We start from the raw sequence: 22,425 nt of genomic DNA, 5'->3' as shown, positions 1-22,425 counted from the left end.
GATCTAAAAGATGGCTCTATTTTTCTATGCTATTTGGTGTGGAGGTTTTATATAGGCCCATTGGATTGTTGCCTTTTCCTGCACTGGTATTTTTTTTCTCAATATCTTTTGATCTGTATTTTAACTGTGCAAAGTAAACTAAACTAAAAATGTAAAAAAGCATGTCATATTTCAGATTTTCTAAAAACCATCTAATATTTTCCTGATCTGTTGTCACTTTGTGTTGGTCTATGACATACACATCAAGCACTATTTAACACTTCAACTGACATGTCGAGAGACGCCGACAAATATTTGCTTATCCATCAGGAATCGCAAATATGAAGCATTACACTCATTAAGGCGCCATAAATCCATCAGAGACAAACGGACGATGACTTCTATACTATGTAAACATGCTTCAGAGCATTAAATTGCATTAAATGCAAGACTGAACGCCAGCAACACCAGAATTCCCAGCGGTGTCGGCCTGCAGTAACCCCTGGGGCCCCCTCCGCTCCACCGCAGCAAACCACATATTCCACTCAATGCGGTGTTCTTCACATCTCAGTTTGTCTCTCTTTCTGCATCATATCACGCTCTGTCACAATAATGAGAGGGCAGGGCTGGTTGGAGGTTTCAAAACTGAACAATCTGTGCCCCCACAGCGTTAAAACACACAAACAGGATGTTCCCGAAATATTAAGAAACCACAAACAGCAAAAGAAAATGAAGGAGAAGGAGAGGGGCCTGACTCGGGCCAAAACAATGGAGGAGATCCGGTGTGAAACGGTTTGAAGCCTGCTGCGGAGCGTGTGGAAAGCAGGCCACTTCTGGTTTGTGTGAGGAAAGTTTTTCCCCCTCGACTTCAAAGGGTTCTCCAAGACGGCGCGTAGACGTGTCCGACCCGCGCCGCAAACCAGCCAATTTAGACGGCTCTGTCAACGCAGCCGTCTGATACAATCTGTAGATAAAGGGTGTCGGGATCCTTTCACGTTCGCTTAGCTTGACGGACGATTCGCCACCCTGTTGGAGATGCTGCGTCGTTTCCTCTGCTACGGACGTCGATAAGCCTCATGTTGCACAACTAACCTTTCAGATCCACTCCTGATGAATCCAGAGATATTTTAACAACTGAATCAGATCCTCCTGGAGAACAAATCTGCGCTTTGTCATTCAGCGTGTTTTGATAATAATCTAGCACAAACATTTTTTTGCTGCTGGAAGCCGTGTGCCCTGCTCAGAACACGCTGAACTGCTCAGCGTTCAGCAGCTTGGTCAACCATGGTTTCTGGGACGTCTGGCGTTTGGATAATGAAGGAGGTCTTTGTGACACTTGCCAAATATATAACAGTGTAGTTGCATTCAATTGCAAAAGTGTTCATACCAATGGAAACATGAGCTTTAATGGACTTTATTGGGTATTGTGCAAAGTAAACTAAACACAAACAAGTTAGGCCTGTCACTTTAATCAATAAATCTATAAATTGCATGACAAATTAAAACAAACTCAATAACTTCAATTTGCATGATTTATTGCCTTTCTCTTTTCTCTCTTTCAACTAAAGACCGGATGACAAATCTCTTCAGTCTGGTGCATATCTGGGTTACAACATACATGTTGAAGAACATGAAGTCCAAAATCAAACCTTATGGACTTTATATAAAAAGCTTGGCAGAAAACTAACACACTAAATTATTAATAAAACCACCCTTAAAGATGCAGGACTATATATATTACATGCAGGCACATAATGCCATTTTATACCACAATCAAGCAACTGCTAACTTTGGTTACAAAAAATATGACATATATCATATATGGCTTAATAGATATTTGACTTCATAATTTGCGCCTTGAAATTGGGCCTTTGTCTCTTTCTGAAACTCCACCTTCAGGAAGTCATCACAACATCACTCCTCTATTAACATTTAACAACATTTCTACCAGCTTTGTTCTGAGAACAATGAGCTCAGCTGATGCGCAGTTCTACCAAGTGTTTGCTAATTGCTGCTGGCTAGTCTGAAGGAGTTAAGTGGGGGAGTAGGGGGTAAGGGGGGACTGCTCTGAGGCGGGAGCTTGAAAACTTCAGCTCTGAAAAAGAGCTTCAACCTTGAAGGCAAAGCTAGTCCAACCAGACATTTTACGCAGCTGGTTGCCATGGAGATTAAAGTATTTCTCAAACGTGTATGAAAGAATAGAGGCAACACTGTAGGTATGTTTTTGATGAGGAAATAACAATATAATATGATGTAAAGCTCAAAAAGTTGATTTTCAATAATATTGTCCCTTATCCCTTTGATACATAAACATTAAAGGATTGGTCCTTACAGATGTTCCCGATCCAGTCAGAACAAAGAGATGGCAAAACCTTCACTCTGGATGTGTAAAAGTAATAGATATACTTCAGAAGACTCTTAGCTTTACAAGCAGCAGCAGGTGGTTCCACAAAGTGCTGACTGGATAAATATAAATACATTTCCATTTGTACTAGATTTTGAAAACCTTTCCCTACCTCTTCCCATTCATCCATCCCTTAAAACCCCAATAAAATAAATTAAGGCTGTAACACTAATACTCTTTCGAGTGAAGGGGTATGAACACTCGTCCATGTCACTGTAGGTTTTCTGCAAAGCACCTCTGAATAATTAAGTTGGCCTCAGCAGAAAAATATAAATATCCGTATCTGACAACATTAGTCAGACCATAATTCTATCATGTGTAAAAAGTCAGGCTGCTTTCCCTGGAATATCTTCTCTTGAGAGAAACAATAAGTTGTGTTCGCCCCGTATCCAACTCCACATTACACAGAGATGCTTGCTGCGGAGGAGGCTGCCAGAGGAACAGACACTGACAGCTGTATGAATCTTCATCTTTTACTGCCAGCAGTAGGAACACTTGCTGCTCAGTCCAGGGAACAATCGCTTTTATAAGAGTCTTCTTAGAGCCTCCATGGGCCAGAGCTCTACATCAGCCTGAAAGATGCGGCAGGGGGATGAGGGGAGGTTGGGAGGAGGAAAATCTACTCTGTGGTTACGAGAGCCGTAGCTTTGGAATACCGGGTATGGGCTGTGGGAATGTTCGGGAACACGGATGTTTTCCAACAGTAAAGGCAGAAAAACTCAAAACACAGAGGCCTTCTTAAGTTTACGAAGGTGTTGGTGGAAGTTAAGTATCAAAACTTTCACTGCCAGTGGGTCTCCAGTACTGTCACGTCAAAGCACAGCAGGTTCCCTATTGCCTTTTCTGGGCTCATCCTCGCTCTGTTTCCCCTCCCCTCAGCAGCCTGTGAAAAATGAGGGGGGGTTTGCTTACAGCTCTATGCGGCTCAACTGGTACAGCTCAGCACTGACGCTGCACCATTTAAGGATTTGATTCCCATTGGGCCACCCATACTATAAATGGATCCAGACAAATGGATGAAAGCGAGCGCTTGCTGTCTGTTTGGGAGGCCTTCGAAGCGGCGAGCCGGATGGAGGCTGTCAGATTGGTTTGGACGTGTTTAATGTTCAGGGTGACAAAGACGGGGAAATTAAAAGTAGATATGCGTCAATCCGATACCAATATCTGTATCGTCCTGATGTTGAAAGAAAATTGTAGATTGGGTATCGGTGACAATCCATAAGGGCAGACTCCATCTAATTCTATGTTTATGCTCTGAGTAACGTCATGCTTTATTTATTTTTGACAGAATGACTAATTGTACTTTCTGAATCAACTGAAAGAAGGTTGCAGTTTATTTTTTACGTTTGATGAAGACAGTCAATATATTGATTTTGTCGGTGTGTTTATTATTTACTTTACAATTGGCTATTATACTTCTAATTGTGCTCACTGTTTTTACATGTTTGACCAAACTTGTGAAGCTATTGGTGTGTTTAAGTGTGCTGTACTGCTGCAGAGTTATCAAATGAATTTGTAATGCAGCATTGTTTTTCTGTATCGGTTCATATCGGCCGACAACAAACATCAGATATCAGTGGATCAGTGCTTCCCTAGTTAAAAAGGTTTGGGGAAAAACAGAGGAATATCACTGGACACATTAACCCAAGGTATTTTATATTCAGTGTGAAGATATGTTCATAGTTCAGGCTCCCTGTGGCTAATGTGACGTGACAGCAGTAACTCAAGATCTCTTTCATTCACAAGAAACCTGCCCAGCTAGATGTGCTTGACTTTGGAGGCGACAGGAAGGACCCGAGGGAACAACAAGCACAGACGACAACACAAGAGCAGCCAAGAACAAGTAACCAACAGTATATCTACATATTAAACAGAGGCTGGCTGGTTCTTTGCAAGCTTTGATGTACTACAATCTACTTGTGTCATAACTGCATAAAAATAATGGCATCTTAGCAAGAAATGTAGCACATGGTGAAATAATAATTAACTACTTCCAACTAAAACAACCAAAGGGTTACTGGACCGTGTCTAGACACTCACGGCCTGTTATTTTAAAAACTTACTCCGAATATAACAAAGGACAAACCCAGACAGATACTACCGTATACGAAGGCATATCAGCTGTTCTTGTAAGTTGCCTCAACAGAACAAGACTTGGGTCGGTGCTGCTCATGTCATTCCTTAACAATTGTGACTAGGGTGTGCCGATCAATGGTTAAGCGATCACAATCATGCGATTTTCGTGAAAAAGTATATGAACGGTGTTCGCCGATAACAGTCTCTTGTTGCCGATCACATGTGTCATACTTTGCAGCCTGCAGAGGTCCTGTATGCAGCATTTCTCCCTCTTTCCTTCTCACTGCGCAACAAACCAATGTCGTGTGGAACTTTAACCCTGAGAGTGAATGGGGAAGTTTACAACTTGCGATGGAAAAAAACGTCAAATTACATAAACAAAATGAATTTAATATGACATTTAAAAAGCAAGCACTTGACGGAGTACAGCTATATCGAGGCTCACAGCAGGAAAAGACATCCGTAGCGCTCAGGCACCAGGTAAAACAGAGCACAACTGCCGACACTCACACAGACGAGCATGACGGTCAGAAAGCTGAGCAAATAACTCAAACAATAATTTAAATCGTCGGGGTAGCGGTGTGAGACGCTGGGTTCTGCTTATGTTGTCGGACCGCTGCTATTGCTAGGAAACTTGGGTTTCAGCGTCTTGTTTGAGGACACTTCAACAAGCAGTAGAGGAAGCTGGAATGGAACCAAAAACCTTCCAATCGACAGGTGACCCATTTTTCCTATGAGCAAAATCTGTAAGGGTTTATGGCTTTTAATGCCAACTGTGCTAATTGCAAACATAAGATGCTAAAGACTAAAACAAAAGCTTTAGAGTGAATGCTCTCTCACATTCAAAGTATTAAGTGGATATGAATCAGGAAAGGTGGAAAAAATATTTTGAGTCCCATGTAGGCATATCTTTATAAGAGAAGTCAGAATCATGTAAATTTAGTATCAACAGATGGCTAAAAATGGACAATGGAGCTAAATTATTATGATGGTACATAAAAAAAATATCTTAAATAGTCAACTCAATAACTTGTAAGATTTAGCTGGCTCCGGGTTTTAGAAAAGATGCATGAAATACTCCGTCTAGCCCAGTTTCACCATTTCCACAACAGTTTGGTAGTAAAATGATTACAAGCAAAGGAAACATTTACAGGGAGAAAATCCTGCCAGCTGTGCTGTTATGTCGCTCCGTCCCCAAGGATGCAGTTAAAGTAGAACTGCGGGGACTGAACTGGCAGAGGTGAGATATGCTTTCAAGGCCGTAAAATGCAACCTTTAGGGCTCTGACACAGGAAACGCTCTCTTCCATGTTTGGCTCAAGAGGGCAAATAACACACTGCCTCAACAGCATGAGGGAAAAGCCAACAGAAAAATGTAAACCATTAATTCTACAACAGCAGCTTCCCATTTCGAAAACCCGCACTGATGATTCTGGGTTTGGCAATTTGTACAAATAAAAAAAGGACTTGTTTTTATTTGTTTGTCCAAGAAGAAACATCTTCAGCAACTTGCGCAACCTTGTGAAGGAGAAAATAGCACTTCCTGCTAACGGTACAACAACCGTACAGCATTTTAGAGCAGACAGTGGATTCTTATGTTACAAATAAAAGAAAAAAAGCCATTTATCCTGCAAAGTCAACGCTCACTAAAATCTGGAGGAAACCGCTAGATTACAACTTTCTTCTTCCAAAATAATTGGAGGGCAGTGAAGTGCTATGTTATATATACACTCCCCTCTGCTGTAGCTGAGTATAACGGAGGCTTTCTAGGCCACAACTAGTCCCCGTCACAGTGAAGGGAAAAAAGAAAAAAGACTGACTTGGCTACTAATTATAACCTCCAGAATAAAAAGGTGTCAGTGCTGGGACTTGTAACCAAAAGCATCCTGAAAATATCCATCTGGGAACAGCTGGGCGTGTCGGGACACACCGCGTGTTCGCAGCAGGAAGAGGATGAATATGTAACTGCATCAAGGAGGACTTAAAGTAAAACAGTGGGAACAAATTTTCTCTGGAACTGCTCCAATTTTACGTCACAATATTGTTCCATCTACAACACATTTCCAGTTTCCCTTTTATGAAACTGTGGTTAGTGACATGTAAAAGGCAGATCCATTAAAGATCTGCCTTTAATGGCAGATCTTTAATGGATCTGGAAAACACACAGAGTTGTGTGTTTTCCAGAAACATGATGCCATTTTCCAGCACAATTAAGTAACTATGTCACCTTCAGTTGTTATAAAAATGCTGTATGTACATGTGTATCAAATATGACTTGAAATAAATGTTACTTCCAAAATTAACGCATTGAAATTGAATCACTGTCTCTTTAAGAAGCTTGCAAACTGTACCTAAGAGGAAGAGCTTCATCCTCGAAGGTGGGGCTACGTCCAACCAGACGTTTTGCACAGCTGACTGGCTGCCACAGGAGCTTGAAGGATTTCTCAGACATGCATGAATGTTTTTGGTGAGGGAACAACATCCTAACTTGAAGTAAAGTTCAAAACAGTCCATTTTACATAACGCCACCCCTTTAAGAAATCCACCTGTTTCCGATTAATTCACTTAAGGCTCTGTTTCGGAGTTACCCATGCAGGAAGCCTTATCCATTTAAGCCTCGTCCAGAAGCTGAGGGCCGACACTGTAAGCTGTGAGAACAAACAGCGGCCGAGCAACAGCAGCCAGACACCTAGATAACAGTTAGGAGGCTAATCACCTCACTGATAAGTAGATTGAGTCGGCGTGGGAGGATACGGGGGCAGTGGGCGGCTTCTTGTTGAGATGAGGGTGTGAGACGTGAAGGAAGTCGCGCACACAGACACACAGACAGACTTTCTGTTGAAAGCAAGATGTGCTTTACAACAGAAAAAAATAATAAAAAAGAAAAAAATTTGGTTCATGTGGGACTGAGAAGCAGAAAACTGACTAAGAACCTGAATAAACGGAGCAAAGAGGTGGTAAAATATAGCTCATTTAAAATATTAACTGGTATAAAAATGCCAGTAATGATCAACATAGAAGACGTAATACGAGTCATCCAGCAGAGGCAGTTTCTCTTGCTAAAAAGGAGCCATTAAATACATAATAGATGAGATAAACAGAAAGGTAATCTAATTTCTAGCCAGCTCCGTCAGCCCTGAATACATTGTTTTTCTAAAATATTCCAAAGAAAAGCTGAAGTAGTCACAATGCTACCCTACATGCTATTCGCTAGCATTTGTAAAGCAACCAATCCATGAGAGGCATTCATTTTTCCTTGATACTGATTGGCTGTACCCCAAAAAGCAGTAGACTGTAGATGTCAGCTTCTACAGTAGTGCTAGGACAATTTCCGCTGTACTTTATGCAATCAAGTAGCTTCTAACCTTCAAAGGTCTACAGCAAACATTGCAGCTCTTCTTGAACAGGTAGACCTGTTGTCACAAGTCAAAAATAGTTAAATAACTCGTACATGCATGCCAAAAAGAAGTGATGTAAAAAGACTAGCTTTATTGAGGATTTTTGGTTTTTACCAGCTCAAAAATCAACTAAATGTGTAATTTTTTTAATAATATATTTTTGTAGAAAGAGCTTCTCTGGGTCTCAGTATGAAATATAAAAAGGTCCTTGTATTTATTAAAAAAAAAAAAAAAAAGACTTTAATGAGTCTGATGCCCAACATCCTCCTGTGATAAAAGTCGTTGGATGTTTGGGCTTCTATTTACAACAAGGTCCAAATGAAAGCAAAATGCACAATTAAAGCCATATTTGTATACTTCTCATTATAAGAATAAAGTAAATCTCACCCTAAATCATTTTTAAATACCGGCCCACACGCACCAAGTAGAAAAAATACGTACTTTTTTCAATTGTGATACAAAATCTCACTAGCACCACTTTGAACAACCTAGCATTAAACCTTTAATGACATTTGCACAATGTATTTCATAGTAGCATGTTAAATCTATTAAAATACAGACATAATGTTGACAAAAGATGGACTTAGACCTGTTTGATTCTAATTTGATTTTTCGATCATAAACCCAACGTCTTGTATCGTCTCTTCTGAGACGCAAACCTGTCACTAAAATTTAATATTTTATTTCTGATCAGTTTGCAGGCAATCCGTATCATTTAGAAATAAATTGTGGCAAAATTGGATCATGGATGTTTTAATTATTTCTCTGAGGTCTCTTCACTTCAGATGAAAGAAATGAAACGTGGTTCATCTGATCTCGAGAGGCCACTAAGAGCAAAGAGAGGTTTCACCAACCAATAAAAAAGGGCAGCAAAATAGCTCGCAGTAACAATGGAATTGGTTCAGTAGTTAATCCAGTATATTGGTATTAACTATTCACGATCACTTTTCAAAGCAAATTACATTTCCTTCCTCAAAATGATTAAGTTATCCTCAAATGATCTCTAATTTTCCCATAACGATGAGTGTCATCAATAAACAGGAAGCAAATAACTAAACGAAGCAATCGTCCGCCACACTTATCAGCCTAATCCCAAACGCCTAAAGGGGAGAAAATTGAATTTAGGGGGGTTGACAGATTTACTCATCGGCAGCATGTCAAATTGTTGTGTCTGCATCATGACCTTCAGCTGAGAGCCACAGCAGTGATGCGGCACTCGCCAAACGAGGTGAAAAACATCTGCAAACAACGATGTCGGTGGCAATCCAAACAGTCGCAGGATTTCCTCCACTGATCCCTCCGGACAGAGACGAGGATGCAGGAAGTCTGGCTGCTTGTGTAGAGTTGTCTTCTTTTCTTCTTCTGTCCCAACAACAAATTCACTCTTATGCACTTTCTTACAAGCCACACAACCTCGTTTGTAACTGGATTGTGAGAGTTTGCTGAGAATCCACCTGGATGGACGGCGGTTCAGACGTCAGCTGACGGCGCAATTAGATCAGCGACCCGCCAGCGTGAACAGCTGCCATTCAGGTGGAAAACGGATGAATGGGGCTGTAGGAGCACTCAGATAAACGGCTAATGTGATTCCAGTCATGCTTTTACCCCCATCTTTCACCCCCCAACCAGAAAAACAGGAAGGTCAGGACAGTGAGTGCAAGACGAGGGTAAACATAAAGCAAAAAGGAGAGGTGACTAAATATAGACCGGGTCGCTGTCAGAATCCCAATCAGTAAAGAAGCCAAGGTCAGGGCTGCATCAGCTTTAGAGAGAGGCTCAGAGGCACAGACAGACACGATGACCTCAGCAGATCTAAACCTGTGGCCTCCCCGAATCTGTCCCAACTATTCCAATGTGTCCTCAACTCTTCCTCTCATGCTCTCTCTCCTAATTAGTCCCATTACCGCTCTAATCTTCACTGGAGGTTGAATAAACCTCCAATGAGGCAGGACATAAAGCTGAGCTACAGTGAACACAAAACCTTTTCACCGTTTCAACTGCCTTGGAAATTTTAGCAAATCCTGTGTTTGCAACCCTGTTTACATCAAAATGTATAATGTTTGCCTCTTCACAACAACTTAAGCAGTCTTCACCTGAGTCTAAGGTCTTGTCCACATGCTGCCAAGTCTTTATAAGAACTAATGTTTCAGCTACATTGTTTAAAACAACAAACAAACAAGATTATACACACGAGATCGGTTTCTGAAAGTTTTCCAGACCTGAGTTTTGTTTTAAACATCCCAGACCCTTAGAGGGCAGTGTAGCACAAAGTTGAAACCTACATCAGCCAATCAGCTTGCTTTAAACCAACTAGGACTTCCTGTTAGGAATTAATCCAGGTTTGTTTGGTTGAATTTAGAAGTGGGAGATATGAAGTAAAAATAAAATCTACAATTTTTTTCTGTGCCAGGTCCAATTCCTGATTTTAATCTTTTTTTTTCTAAAAAAAAAAAAAAATCAAAAATAGAACATACTTTTAAAAAGTGGCTTTTATTTCAATCATCCCTTCTGTGAGTTGTACAACAGAGTATTAGTGCGAGCCTAGAAGAATTTCTGTTTAATTATGAAAATGTAAAAATAATACTTCATTCTACAAATATTACAACTTTATTCTGGTAATATTAAAATTTTATTTGGGTATTATTTTGACTTTATTGTCATATGACTTTATTCTCATATTACTACAACTGTATCTGTGTAAAATCATGACTTTAATTTTGTTATTTAAAAAATAATAATTTAAACCCACCTCAGCCTGATCTTTATATTTCATCAGAATTGACCTGAATTCAAAGTCCAAATAAACTGAAACTAAGAGCTTGTGGTTTAAATAACAAAAATATGAATAAGTTGAAGGTGTATGAAAGTTGAGGTGGGTGGGAGGACAACTACTGTCTGATCAGAGGCAAAACTAAGGAGAATTTCAGAAACGACGCTCCGACGTTAGCTTAGCATAAATTAATCGGTACGTTTCCTGCTGAACGACAACTTTGTCTCAAAGCAGATTTTGTTTTTTTGCATGACTTGATGCATTTACAGTCATGTAATCCATGCATGAGGCAGCTTAGTGGGAATGTCCCTCCTCCTCGCAAGTGGACGCATGTACTCCATATGCAGAACACGCAAAACCGCAACACAGCAGCCAGGCTGTGTCTGTCACTAGGTAAAGCTGGGATGCAGCAGGCGGAGAGGCAGAAAGGGAGGGAGTAGAGGAGCTGTGAAAGGCAGGAAGAGAAGAGCAAACACAGGAAATAAAAAGGACAGGACGAGAAAAGAAAGATTGATTTAACCCAGAAGAGGCTTGGGGAGGATGGAGAGTGTAAAAGACAGAAGGAAAGCAAGAGCAGACGGAGAGAATAGGAAGGGAGACACTGAAGGACAAACAGCTGCGGTTCTCCCCAACATCGCACCTCAGCTCCAGATTCCACAGACTGCGAGGGGTTGGGGCCTGAGTCAGCGCTTTTTACACACACACGCACACAGAGCCGAGCCCACCGCTCTGCTTGAAGCAGTCGGCGGATGCACACAGGCTACGGCAAGTCCAACAGGACAAAGTCTGGAGCTCCTCCTTGTTTTTTTCTCAACAAAAAAAAGGTTGGCTAAGACAAACAGCAGCTGCACATGTGAAGCAAAACACCGATCAGATAATAAAACTCCACTTTAGCATTAAGTACCTTTGAATCTGTTGTATTTGTTCCGTTTTCCCCGAACAGACAGAGGTCACAGTGAGTTTAATGAAGAGGCAAAAGTCAAACACAGCAGTAAGCGACACATCCCAGTGAAAGATGATCAAGGCCTCATGACAGAGGCACAGATGGCACAGAAAGAGAAGAACGAAATCCGCATAAATAAAACACAACAGAGGAGCCGACCTCAGACTAACTCAATTAATGTCTTGGCTAAAGCTTAGCTGACATGAGGTTTGAGTCAGATACAACCAGAACAATATGGAAACTAAATTATGTCAATAAATACAACTGGAATTTACCTGCTAAAATGTGCTAAGAGTTCCTTTGAACCAAATCAACAAACCCCTCTCCCACATGCTTGAAATCCTTTGGAACATAAAACATTTATAAACCTTCTGTATTTGTGATTGTTACTTCAGAGTCCCTAGTCTCCATATTTTACGGCAGAAAGTAGAACATTTTCTCAGAACTTCTCACTTCACTAAGCTTCTTTTGGCATCCGCAAAGGAAGGAAAGTCTTGGATTGTTTGTGTTACCATGAAGGAAAAAGCATTACAATAGAAAAAACACATAACCCTTTAGAAACTTAGCAACACAACAGACACACTGATCAACGTGATAATGTTTCAGAAGGATATTTTTGAGCTACTGAAAGCTTTGTGAGCGAAGAAAACAAGAAACGTTTGTGTTATACATTTTCTGGTGTCACTAAATAATGGCCTTCGCAACACGAAGCTCTTGCCTCTGACGCAGGGCCCCCGGTTCCAGGACTATGGACAGAGACGAGACTGAGCGAGTCTTTGCCAGCTGGCCTCGGGACTGTTCCATCTAAATGGCTGAAAGTGTTCAGTATCTCGAAATTCATCCATGGACAACAACAAAACAACAGCTAAGAGAGGGAAAAAAAAAAAAAAAAAACTTAGTGAGGAAACAATGTGACTGTCTGTGGCTTTGATGAGTGTATCACTGGTTGCCAAAATGAGGTGTTTCTAATCGCTTCACTGAGACCTAGCATCACAATAGAGACAGCAGACTCGTTTTCTGACATTTCTACAAATGACCCAATCCTCACGTCGTTTCAGAGAAACATTTGCATGTTTGTGGCCATTGTGTGACGTTTTATTCGGTTTCTAAAGTGGAAGCTGAAAATGACCCGGTAAGCTGGAAGTAGCAAACAGAGCAGCCTCGTGCTCATTTGGTTTATTTATGTGTTTAAAAAGCACCAGAACAGAAAACCACCAGAGAACCAGCATGCAAATGGAGTGTGCCCTGGAGTTTATCCAGCTGGCAACATCATAGTTAGCAAGGAAAACCCAAACCCAATACCAACACTTAGCGTCGGCATCGCCCTGTAAACAACCTGAAATCAGGCTGAGATGGTCAGTAACGTTTCATTTAAATAATAAATTTGCCAAATGCTTTCGTTTTGAAAAATATGGGGAAGAAATGCTGACAAGGCACATAATTGCATTTTTAGATTCAATAACAGTGAGATTATTTAATCCATCCATCCATTTTCTGTACATCCTTGTCCCTTAGTGGGGTCAGGAGGGTTGCTGGTGCCCATCTCCAGCCAACGTTACGGCGAGAGGTCGGGTCACCCTGGACAGGTCACCAGTCTGTAAATAAGTGAAGAAGAGATGCTGAAATTCAAACTTCTGACCCATAATCTAGATAATTTTACTGAATTTGGAGATTTCCCGAGATGCAGGGTAAAAACTCTAGGGTGTTTTTTGAGGAATTGCTGCTTTTTTCAATGATTTAAGAAGTTTATATATGTGGTGAAATGTAGTTCTCATTGACAAAATTTGTATCTTTGAGTCGGAGTTTTGCAAAAAAAAAAAAAAAGTGATCAGAAATTGGCCACAAAAATCACTAATGAGTGCATCTGCCGATGCTTCGGTATCACACAGTCAGCTCTAAGAGCCTAACAAACACTGCAGGGGGAATAGCTGACCAGACAAGAAGAAAGAAGAGATGAGAGGTAAAAGGTAAAAAGGAGAGGAAGAGGCTGTGGGGAGGAGGGATGTAGAGATCCCAGGAGTCCTGAGAGGCCGGCTAATGACCTGTGCTACAGTGTGTCCTCTGGGAGACGGAGGAAGGAAGCCAACCCTGCCCCTGCCACTTTCTGATGACGCAGCACAATTAGCAGCAGACATTTATGTGCCTACAACAGATGGACTGAAGGGGTTTTAAAGGCCAGATGTGAACACGCTCATGATAAAACATAACAAGCAACTTCACGATATGCTAATGAAGGTTGGATGTCTGCTGCCTGGACTCAGACAGCAGAAAACTCACAAAACTCCAATTAGAACACTTCTTTTGCGTCACATTAATCATGTGATTAATAATCAGATGTTGCTACTGGAGGAAATGACAAAGACGACGACAGGAAGTGTCTAGTTTATTCACATGTGATTTTAACTGTTTCTTTTTTAATGGAAGCACTGCAATTGCGAAATTGTGTTTTTTCCCCACTTGAGTGGCATATCAGAGATTTTTGCCCATTTGTAATGGAAACAGCTAAGCTTTTAAAACATTAGAAGAATTAGTTATAAAAAAAAGAGAGCAGAACATCCAGCTGCTGATGGTGGACTTCCTCCTTTAAATCACTGAACACTTTTATGCAGCAGAAAAGAGGATGCTACAGCCCCTCTGCTGTGTCTGTGTGTGTGTGTGAGGACAACGGAAAAAGCCTTCTCTCTGTGTATGTGTGTGTGCATGAAAGAGTGACAGACGGGCACTGGTGCGATCTGGGAATCCACCAGCGAAGAAACAAACGGCTCGACGACCTTGCACGTTCCCAGCAACGTTCGAAAACAGTGGATGTGAGTGATGTGCAGAGTACACAATGACACAATGCGACGCAGCTGTCCCCACTTCCTGGTGTGACATCATGCGGCCGGTTTGGTCCTGACTAGCTCACAGAGTCCTGGTGGTTCCTTCCTGCTCTCTCGGGGGGGAGGCCGCTTCCTGCGGACAGCAAGGATGTCCTGGCAGGGGCCGCTCCAACGTCCAAAATATCACACGCAAGCTGTTATGTAGCTTCTTCAAGAGACCCTACACAGGTAGTTATTGATCCCAACATGCTTCAACCTCAAGGTTATACAGTATTTTTTTTTTGTTTTTAAAAATAAAAATAAAATTGTTACTGCTTTTTGGTCGATACCGATCTCCAATGCCAATCCCCACCCAGCCACTATACGTAGGTCCAGATAATGTTTAGACGTGTGGATGTAGAAGGGCTGATGAAAGTCACTATAGGAATGCTGTTATTGCATTTTAGGCAATAAAAAGTTTATTTTCTTATTTAAAGAATATCAATTAATTTGGGTTTTTTTGTATCTTAATGTATTTCTAAATATGTATAAAAGAGACTTAAGTTGTTAAATGAAAAATCTGCAGAATTGGCCAATTTCATTAATCAATTAATCATTTAGAATAATGGATTAGTAAAATAATTGTTAGTTGGAGCCCTAATAAAGTTCCCAGTATCACAGAGCTGCCTGCATCTGATGGGAGTAAACTATCCTCCAGGCTGAATTTAAAACCACGTGACGCAAAAAATTCTTTCTTGAAACAGACACAATTAAAACGTTCCCCACTCCCGCGTACGCGGAGGCGGCTCTTCTGGTCTGTTTAGTAACGGGAACAACAGGGAGGTACTCCGGTCTGTGCTCCATGAGATAGCCTAGTAAGGCAAAACCACAATAATGTGTGTGTCAGTGTGTGTTGTGTGTGAGGCGTGTTGCCAATGAAAGCCTCGCAGGGTGGAGCGCACATCAGCTGCAGCTCAACAGCTGGCCACTGTGGGCCAACGCTGAATGCGGACTGGGAGAAAAGGTCAGGCGAACTCCCCCGGGTTGGGTCGCTGGTGGCTTGGCACCGGTGCCCCTTTTCATCCAGCTGCCCCAAAACACAGGAAGCAGTGTAGGATTTGACAGGAAATAGCGTTTCTGATGCATAACTTAACACTATCTTCAGCTCTACATGCAATAGTATCAATTCCCTGGGCTGACATTGTGCAACTTTTCGAAAAGTAACCCACGTTAGAAAATGAATCAATGTGAAAGTGAAAGTGTCTTTATTTGTTGGCTTGATCTCTGGAAAATTGAGCGGATTATTTGTCTCCGGGCAAAGAAACGTTTCAGATTTTATTATTTCTACGCAGAATTTGCCAAAGCAGTCAAACTAGAGAAAGGTTAAAGAGATGGATCAGATACAAGAGCTGCGGTTGAAACTGGTTGATGCAGGAGAACAGGGGGTAGCAGTCAGGAGTCGGGATACAGCGTACTTCCCTGCATGGTTACGGTCAGGCAGGGGTCTCCATTTCAGGTCGATGCAAAACAAGAAACCCAGGGTAAATGTTTGGCTCCCAGGAAAAAGATGGTGTGCTTTTATACTGTATGTTTGCTCCAATCTGCTTCCAAATTGCTACAAGTGGGTTTGTGTTAGTAAAGTACAACCAGACAGACGGTGTTGCTCTTTGCCTTCCCTTCCTGGCTCAGACTGCAGCCCCTCGGTGTGTTACACATGTAACAGGTGTGCATTTTTTCCCTTTGACCCTGTGACTGGATGTTCTTCCAAAGAACAAAAGAAAAGATGGGAGTGGTGACACTTTCAAACGCTTTTTTTTTTTTCTTTAAAGGACAAGACAGGACTTGACCCTAATTCTATCCCAATTTTGGTGCCGGCTGTGACACCAAGGTGCGGTCTGCTGTTTTGTGGAGTCTTATCGCAGCGCTAGGATCCTGTCAGAGTGGGATACAGTTTCCTTTTGCAAATGACGGAATGCTTCCTCGATTATTGTTAAAGCCCCTCTTCCAATCTTTGTACTTAACTGCTGATTCAGCCAAAGTAAGCAGATAATGTATGCTCTAAGGGTGGGACGGAAAGGTTAGCTAACTAGATGGGACACAGTGCTGGGATCTCGGGGAAAAAGGTGAGATGTGATTTTTGTCATGTTTTCATAAAAACTGGGACTCTGAAACAGCAGAAACCATCGGGCCACTGGTACTGGTCCTTGAGGCTTTCATTACCGAGCCACACATAAACTAACTTATTATATTTCAGTTTTGTCATCAATAAAATTTCCCAGTAGCATATGCAATCTACTGGGCTATTTTTGTGGGGGCCTCATCACATTTTGCTAAAGAGGAAACGCCTGTCGCCCCACCCAGTGCCTCATACTTTGTCACAGAGAAAATATCCTCCATTGTCACATCATACTTTCATGTAGGGGAAGCTCATCCTCAAACTCCCCTCACTATCACACTTGGTCATCAGGGGAAGAACCGCCCCACCCCCAACACACAGCCCGTCATATTTTGTCCAAAAAGAAGCAACCACATCAACAAAAGACAAAGAAGAATCAGATTTGGGTCCAGTCCGTGGCAGAAAAAAAGTCCAGGTTTGAAAAGTCAATACGTCACTAGTTTTTAATTCCAAGGTCGTCCAACTTTACTTATTAGTTTCACCAACCAACATGAGGGTGTATTGTCATTCCCAGATGGTATGGATTTGTGCTTGAAAAGAAAAATACTACTGTTTTTACAGAAGTGGAAGAAACTGTAGTAAAAAAAGAAACTGCCAATATCTGATTCATATTTCATTTTTTTCACAGCCCAATTCCAATTTTTTTTTACCCCCCACCCTACCAAAAAAGTACAAAGTCAGATATGAATCCAATTGTTTTTAAAACAGTCTTAACAGTCACGTCACATTTAATCCGACTTCCACGTCAATGACACCAGACAAACGTCATAATTCTGCACCAGAAGAAACCAGATGTGGTAAATCTGGAGTTAAGCAGTGGCTGAAAACATTTGAGTCCATTTTGTAAAAAATTATGGGTAAAGTCAATAGACTTTAGCTAACCTGCACAATGATCTTATCTTTATGATCACAAAATACAAAAAGAAGGAAACAGAAATCAATTGTCTTATTAAATTATGTTTAGTAAAGACTAAAGCCAGTTAAAGATTACCCTCCAACCTACACGGAACAAGCTGCTGCCTTCCTCCAATGTGACATAAAAACTCTTGAGGTTACCTGATATGAACAATCACTTAAGTTTGTTGAAATATAAACACAAATAAGCCTTGAAGCTTCATTACACATAATCTCATTATTGTACAGTTGCTGGAGACTCATTAGCTGTCCCTGAAGAGCGACTTGGGACCTGAGGGCGGGTATGGAGGCTCAGACGCATCCGAGTGGCGTGTGCTGTGTTTGGCTGAGACCAGTCAAGAGTTTCTGGTGTCAACACAGGAAAACGTCAGGATTAAGTCACCGAGCTGGCACTGCATCTTAAAAAGGTCAGCGGCACCTCTGGCATTGTTGCGAGGCTCCGGCTAGATGCTGCCGATCAGCTGAGAGGCGGCGACTGGCGTCCAAAGCCGAGCGTCCTCAAAGACAAGGACCTGCGACAGAACTTGCCTGCGCCTGACTTCCACACCGTTTCAGGGGGAAGTGGGGAGACCAGGTGGTACGAACTCAACCAAATTATCCCCCCGTTTGACTGAACTTTACTGCCTCCTTGTGCGCCTTTGTCAGAGCCTGTTGCTACCCGTTTAACCCCTCGGCCCAAAACCATTCCTGCAATGCAGTCCTTCAGACGGCATCCGCCAAAGCAACCCGTCGCTTTCCATTATGCACGCATTTCTTAATGCCTCCTGTATTATTAATCTGTCTTGATTCATGTTTCTGCCTGTGAAGGGAACAATCTGCTCCTGCACTGCTGCACTTCTTTTTTTTTTTAGCTTAAAAAAAGAGAGAGAATAAGAGAGAGAGGGGCGAACAAGGCAGCCAGGCATGCTCCGGCAGTGAGCTGGGCCTCTGCGCTAGATAAAAAAAAAAAAAAAAAAAAAGGTGAGTTGTTCACATTCCTGCTTCATGCACAAACCAAACCCCAATGTCACACACACACACACACACACACACACACACACACACACGCACACACACACACACACACACACACACACAAAGTGCTTCTGGCAAGGCAAAAAGGATTGCATTGTTGTGTGTGTGTGTGTGTGTGTGTGTGTGTGTGTGTGTGTGTGTGTGTGTGTGTGTGTGTGTGTGTGTGTGTGTGTGTGGCCCTTCTGCCTCCTGTGTTTTACTTCTTGCCCAAGTTTGATTCGACTACAGCGCGAGACGGTTACAAAACCTGATTAAATGTGTGCTGATACGGACTGGGTTCACCTCACCCATACAGAAAAAAAACATAACATGGAAAAACATTTTTAGTATCTGCTTTGAAAACCGATTATTGAAAGTAACTTTGTGTAATCTATTCCTGGTCTACTGTAAGAAAATGTGGTTGTGCGACTTAAATTTTTGGTTAAATCACAAGGAATCATCAATGGGCAGTTTGAGATTCTCATTGTTTGACACCTTGAGTAAAAATACAACTGTTTCGCGGGGTGTCCACAGTGATTTTAAAGGAAAATACATAATAAGACTGAACTGAGAGAGGGGAGAGAGTAGCCACCTTATTTCAGCCAGCTGACTGGCAGTGCACAGCAACAGGTTGGAAGAGAAGCAGCACTGCATCTTTCTCTAGTGTCTAATTACAAATATTTTAAGAAGTGAAATACCTTTATACCACCAGTAACTGGACTGTTTTTTACAATAGAAGATCTTTAGAAAATAAAATAGAACTACGCAACATTCTAGGTGAAATTTGGGGATTTTATTGTTATTAATGTCCAGTATTTTCAAAAAAAAAAAAAAAGAACTAGACAGAAAAATAAATTGCCTCTGGTTATATAGTTTGATTGCAACAGAGAACACAAAGTACAGGTAACAAAATGATCTGGACGGTATATATCAAAGTATATTTTTTCCCCATATATCATTATATGTTCACCTGGACACACATGGAGTGTGTGTTGGCCCAGAGATCAGAACCGGACACTTTCCCCTTGATTAGCTCTAATCAATGGTCAACAATTCAAATACTGAAGATTTTGATGATTTTTTTCCCCATTTCAAGACATAAAAACTAAGATTTCCCATCATTTTATATCGATAAACACAATCGACCCACTACAGGTACTTTTGATGCACTTTTTCTTTTCTTGCTGGTATTGCACTGGTCAGCATGTGGGAGTAGCTCTTTCTATGCTAGCTCAGTTTTTGAATAATAGTGTGATATGCAGCTATAAGGACTTTTACACTCACTTTTTTATTTTTAGAACCATGGCAACATGTTGTTTTGTTTTGCAACTAGGAGCAGCTGATTAGTATCTAAAAAGCTCAAATAAATACCTATGAGACAGTCATACAGGAACAGTCTTCAGTCAGAAGCCTCTTTGGATTTGTTGCAAGTCTGACTGCTACTGGAGATCCTTCTTGCCATCAGAATTTTCATCCAAAAATTATTTTGAAGGTACTTAAACAATAACTTTTAATTTCCCTTTGGGATAAATAAAGTATTTTCTTTATCTGAAATGATCAAAAATCAAATATATCTTAAGGATCTGTGCAGGTTAGACCCTCCCAAAGGAAATAATTTCTGGATTTGCATTAACAAAAAAAAAAAAAAAAAAAAAAACCTTTACAACCTTTTCTTTACTTTACTTCAGTTTAAAGGGATTTCCCCCCCCCTGTACTCCTGACAGCTTGCCATGCGTTACAACTTGCCAAAACCATATAAAACTTTGCATTACACAAGAACACCGAGGCCTTGCAGCAAGGAGAAGAAAGAGAAAGCCGAGCGATCCCATACTACTACTATAAAAGGAATGTGATGGTGAAGGGAGGGCCACTGCACCACCAACATTGTTATTATCTTTCCCAAAGAGTCAGGGAGGCTGTGTGCACGAAACAAGCCAAACGATAAGTCAAAAAAAATTATATATATAAAAAAAAACTAATGAAAGATAAGAAAAGATAACTCACCCCAATCCAAAAACTCCAGGATATTTTTCTCCCTTCTGATGGGGGAGTTGTTGCACTCGTCGTACAGACACACCAGTATATCCAGCAGGGTTTCCACACTCAGACACTGGCCATTAGACTGAGCTGGGCCATCCAGGAGCAGCTTCTCCAGCTTCTTCAAACGCACCTCTCCCGACATGTTTATTCAGGCCTGTTAGCTTCTGAAGGCAATCAAAAATAGTAATAATAAAAACGGTAATATTGATAATAGTAATAAAATGAGGAGGGGTGGGGGTTGAAAACCCCACCTTCTGGCCCTGTTAGTTGGCGCAGAAGGGCCTGGAGAGAAGTTCTCTCACCTTGAAGATGTCTTGAAAATATTCAAACTTTGTGTTGCGGACACAATGGAGCTCGTTCCGTTCGCAAAACCGACCCTTTCATGATCTCCCCGTACAGATCCAGTATCCATAAGGTGGGTGATATGTGAACGACTCATCCATTTCTTAACCCCCCCTGTACCTACTCCCCTCCGGGTGCATAAGAAAACAAGCAGGCTAGTCCCAGGCTGCCCCAGGCCGGTGGATTCCTGCAGCTCTCTCCGCTCTTCTCCTCTGAGTGTTGGGGGAAACAGTATATAATCAAGTTGGTGCCCCCTTTTTAAAAAGAAAAAATTAACAGTCTTCCCTGAGCTGGTGCCGAGGCAGATATTTGTGGTTCTCCATTCTTCCAGCGAGCCCTAAAACGCAACGGCAGAGCCGCAGTGCTACAGAGAGCCCCAGCGCCCCTCCTCTGCTCCAGGAATGAAAGGGCGACACAGGCTTAGTGAGCAGCCCGCTGCTAGCTTAGCTCCGGAGCTAGCCAGGGAACTGACGCTAACGCTACTTTTCTTCCCTTCTAAATGCCATCTTTCCCCCGCTGCTTCCCCCCCCCCCTCACCAAAGGACACGCAATAAGCACACACTTCCAATATTTCTACGATAGTTCTTCCTCCTTTCTTGCAGGGATACGTTCCCCTCGTTTGCCTCAAACTCACTGCTGGCAGATATGTTCTTTAAATCCCATTCTTCGTCCAGAAACCAAACGTCTCCTTAGTTTGTCTGCAGTTACTTTGGGAGTTTCCAGTCCAGTCGGTAAAAAAAAAAAATGCGGCTCTTCTGTTGAAGGTTACAAAGAAACTCGTTTCACGCCAAAAAGAAATAAAAAAAACTTAAAAAAAAAAAAAAAGACTAACTGTATTCTGATCCTGGTTATTCCAAATACGGGACACTGCCTGAATGTTCCCCCCTCCCGTCTTTTCCTTTCCTTTGCGCCGCCTGCCTCCCCCGCCGGTCTGTGTCGGTCGCTTCTTGCCGTCTTTGCACAGTCAGTCTGTCAGAGACTGTAGACAGGAGGAGACAGCCGAGCGGACCGCTCCTTCTGCAACGCCGAGGTGGATTATGGGAAAACCAACCAGTAGCTATTAGTTAGCCTTCAACACGTCAGAAATCACTAAACGACACTATCTAATTTGAATATTTTTGCATTCACATTGGTGTTTACGAGACAGCAACAGGAGGCTAGTATATTGTTTTGAGAGAGGCAAAAATGAAGGTCAAAAACCACCCTTAAAATCTTCAGGATGACAAAATAATTTTCTTTCTTTTTTTAAAGTCACAATTCCTGCCTTCCTCCTGTTTTCTTATTATGTTACTTACATTACTTAAGCCTTTTGGGTAACACTTTATTTGAAGGGGTTTGCATTAAATTATCATAATTTACAAAACCATGCAAAGTTGGCACTTTTAATGGACTTTTAATGCAACTTTTACAGCAACTTTTCATTAAAAGTCTCATTATTTACTGAATGACACTTCATGACAACTGTCATAAACATTCATAAAGACTTCTTTATGTTCATGACAGGTGTTATATCGTGTTTATGAGTGTCATGTCAGTCATATGCACACCCCTTCAAATAAAGTTAGTCTTTTGCTGCTTATTTAGTTTAGTTT

The 22,425-nt window shown here is 41.5% G+C and overlaps 1 protein-coding gene across 6 annotated transcripts in view; it reads right to left on the bottom strand.

The window, feature by feature from the left end:
• The window catches only part of cdc42bpab (CDC42 binding protein kinase alpha (DMPK-like) b), an 81,504-nt gene extending 59,577 nt beyond the window's left edge, over positions 1-21,927 (bottom strand). For 2 of the 6 annotated variants that reach the window (XM_088001870.1, XM_088001871.1), the window contains exons 1-2: positions 20,794-21,925; positions 20,456-20,655 (exon numbers count right to left, since the gene is read on the bottom strand). In XM_088001870.1, the coding sequence (XP_087857996.1) occupies positions 20,456-20,633 (178 nt within the window). In that variant the 5' untranslated portion in view covers positions 20,634-20,655; positions 20,794-21,925. Of the gene's footprint in view, positions 1-20,455; positions 20,656-20,793 lie in introns of all 6 variants that reach the window. The other 4 variants (XM_088001874.1, XM_088001875.1, XM_088001873.1 and 1 more) reach the window with 3 other exon arrangements.
• Between the last annotated feature and the right edge of the window lie 498 nt (positions 21,928-22,425).

This window comes from Poecilia mexicana, unplaced genomic scaffold (assembly GCF_051168715.1).
Source record: "Poecilia mexicana isolate PSO_F unplaced genomic scaffold, ASM5116871v1 scaffold_21, whole genome shotgun sequence".
NCBI classification, from domain to species: domain Eukaryota; kingdom Metazoa; phylum Chordata; class Actinopteri; order Cyprinodontiformes; family Poeciliidae; genus Poecilia; species Poecilia mexicana.
Note: the sequence above shows the minus strand (reverse complement) of the source record. Positions and strands in the feature narration are given on the sequence as shown.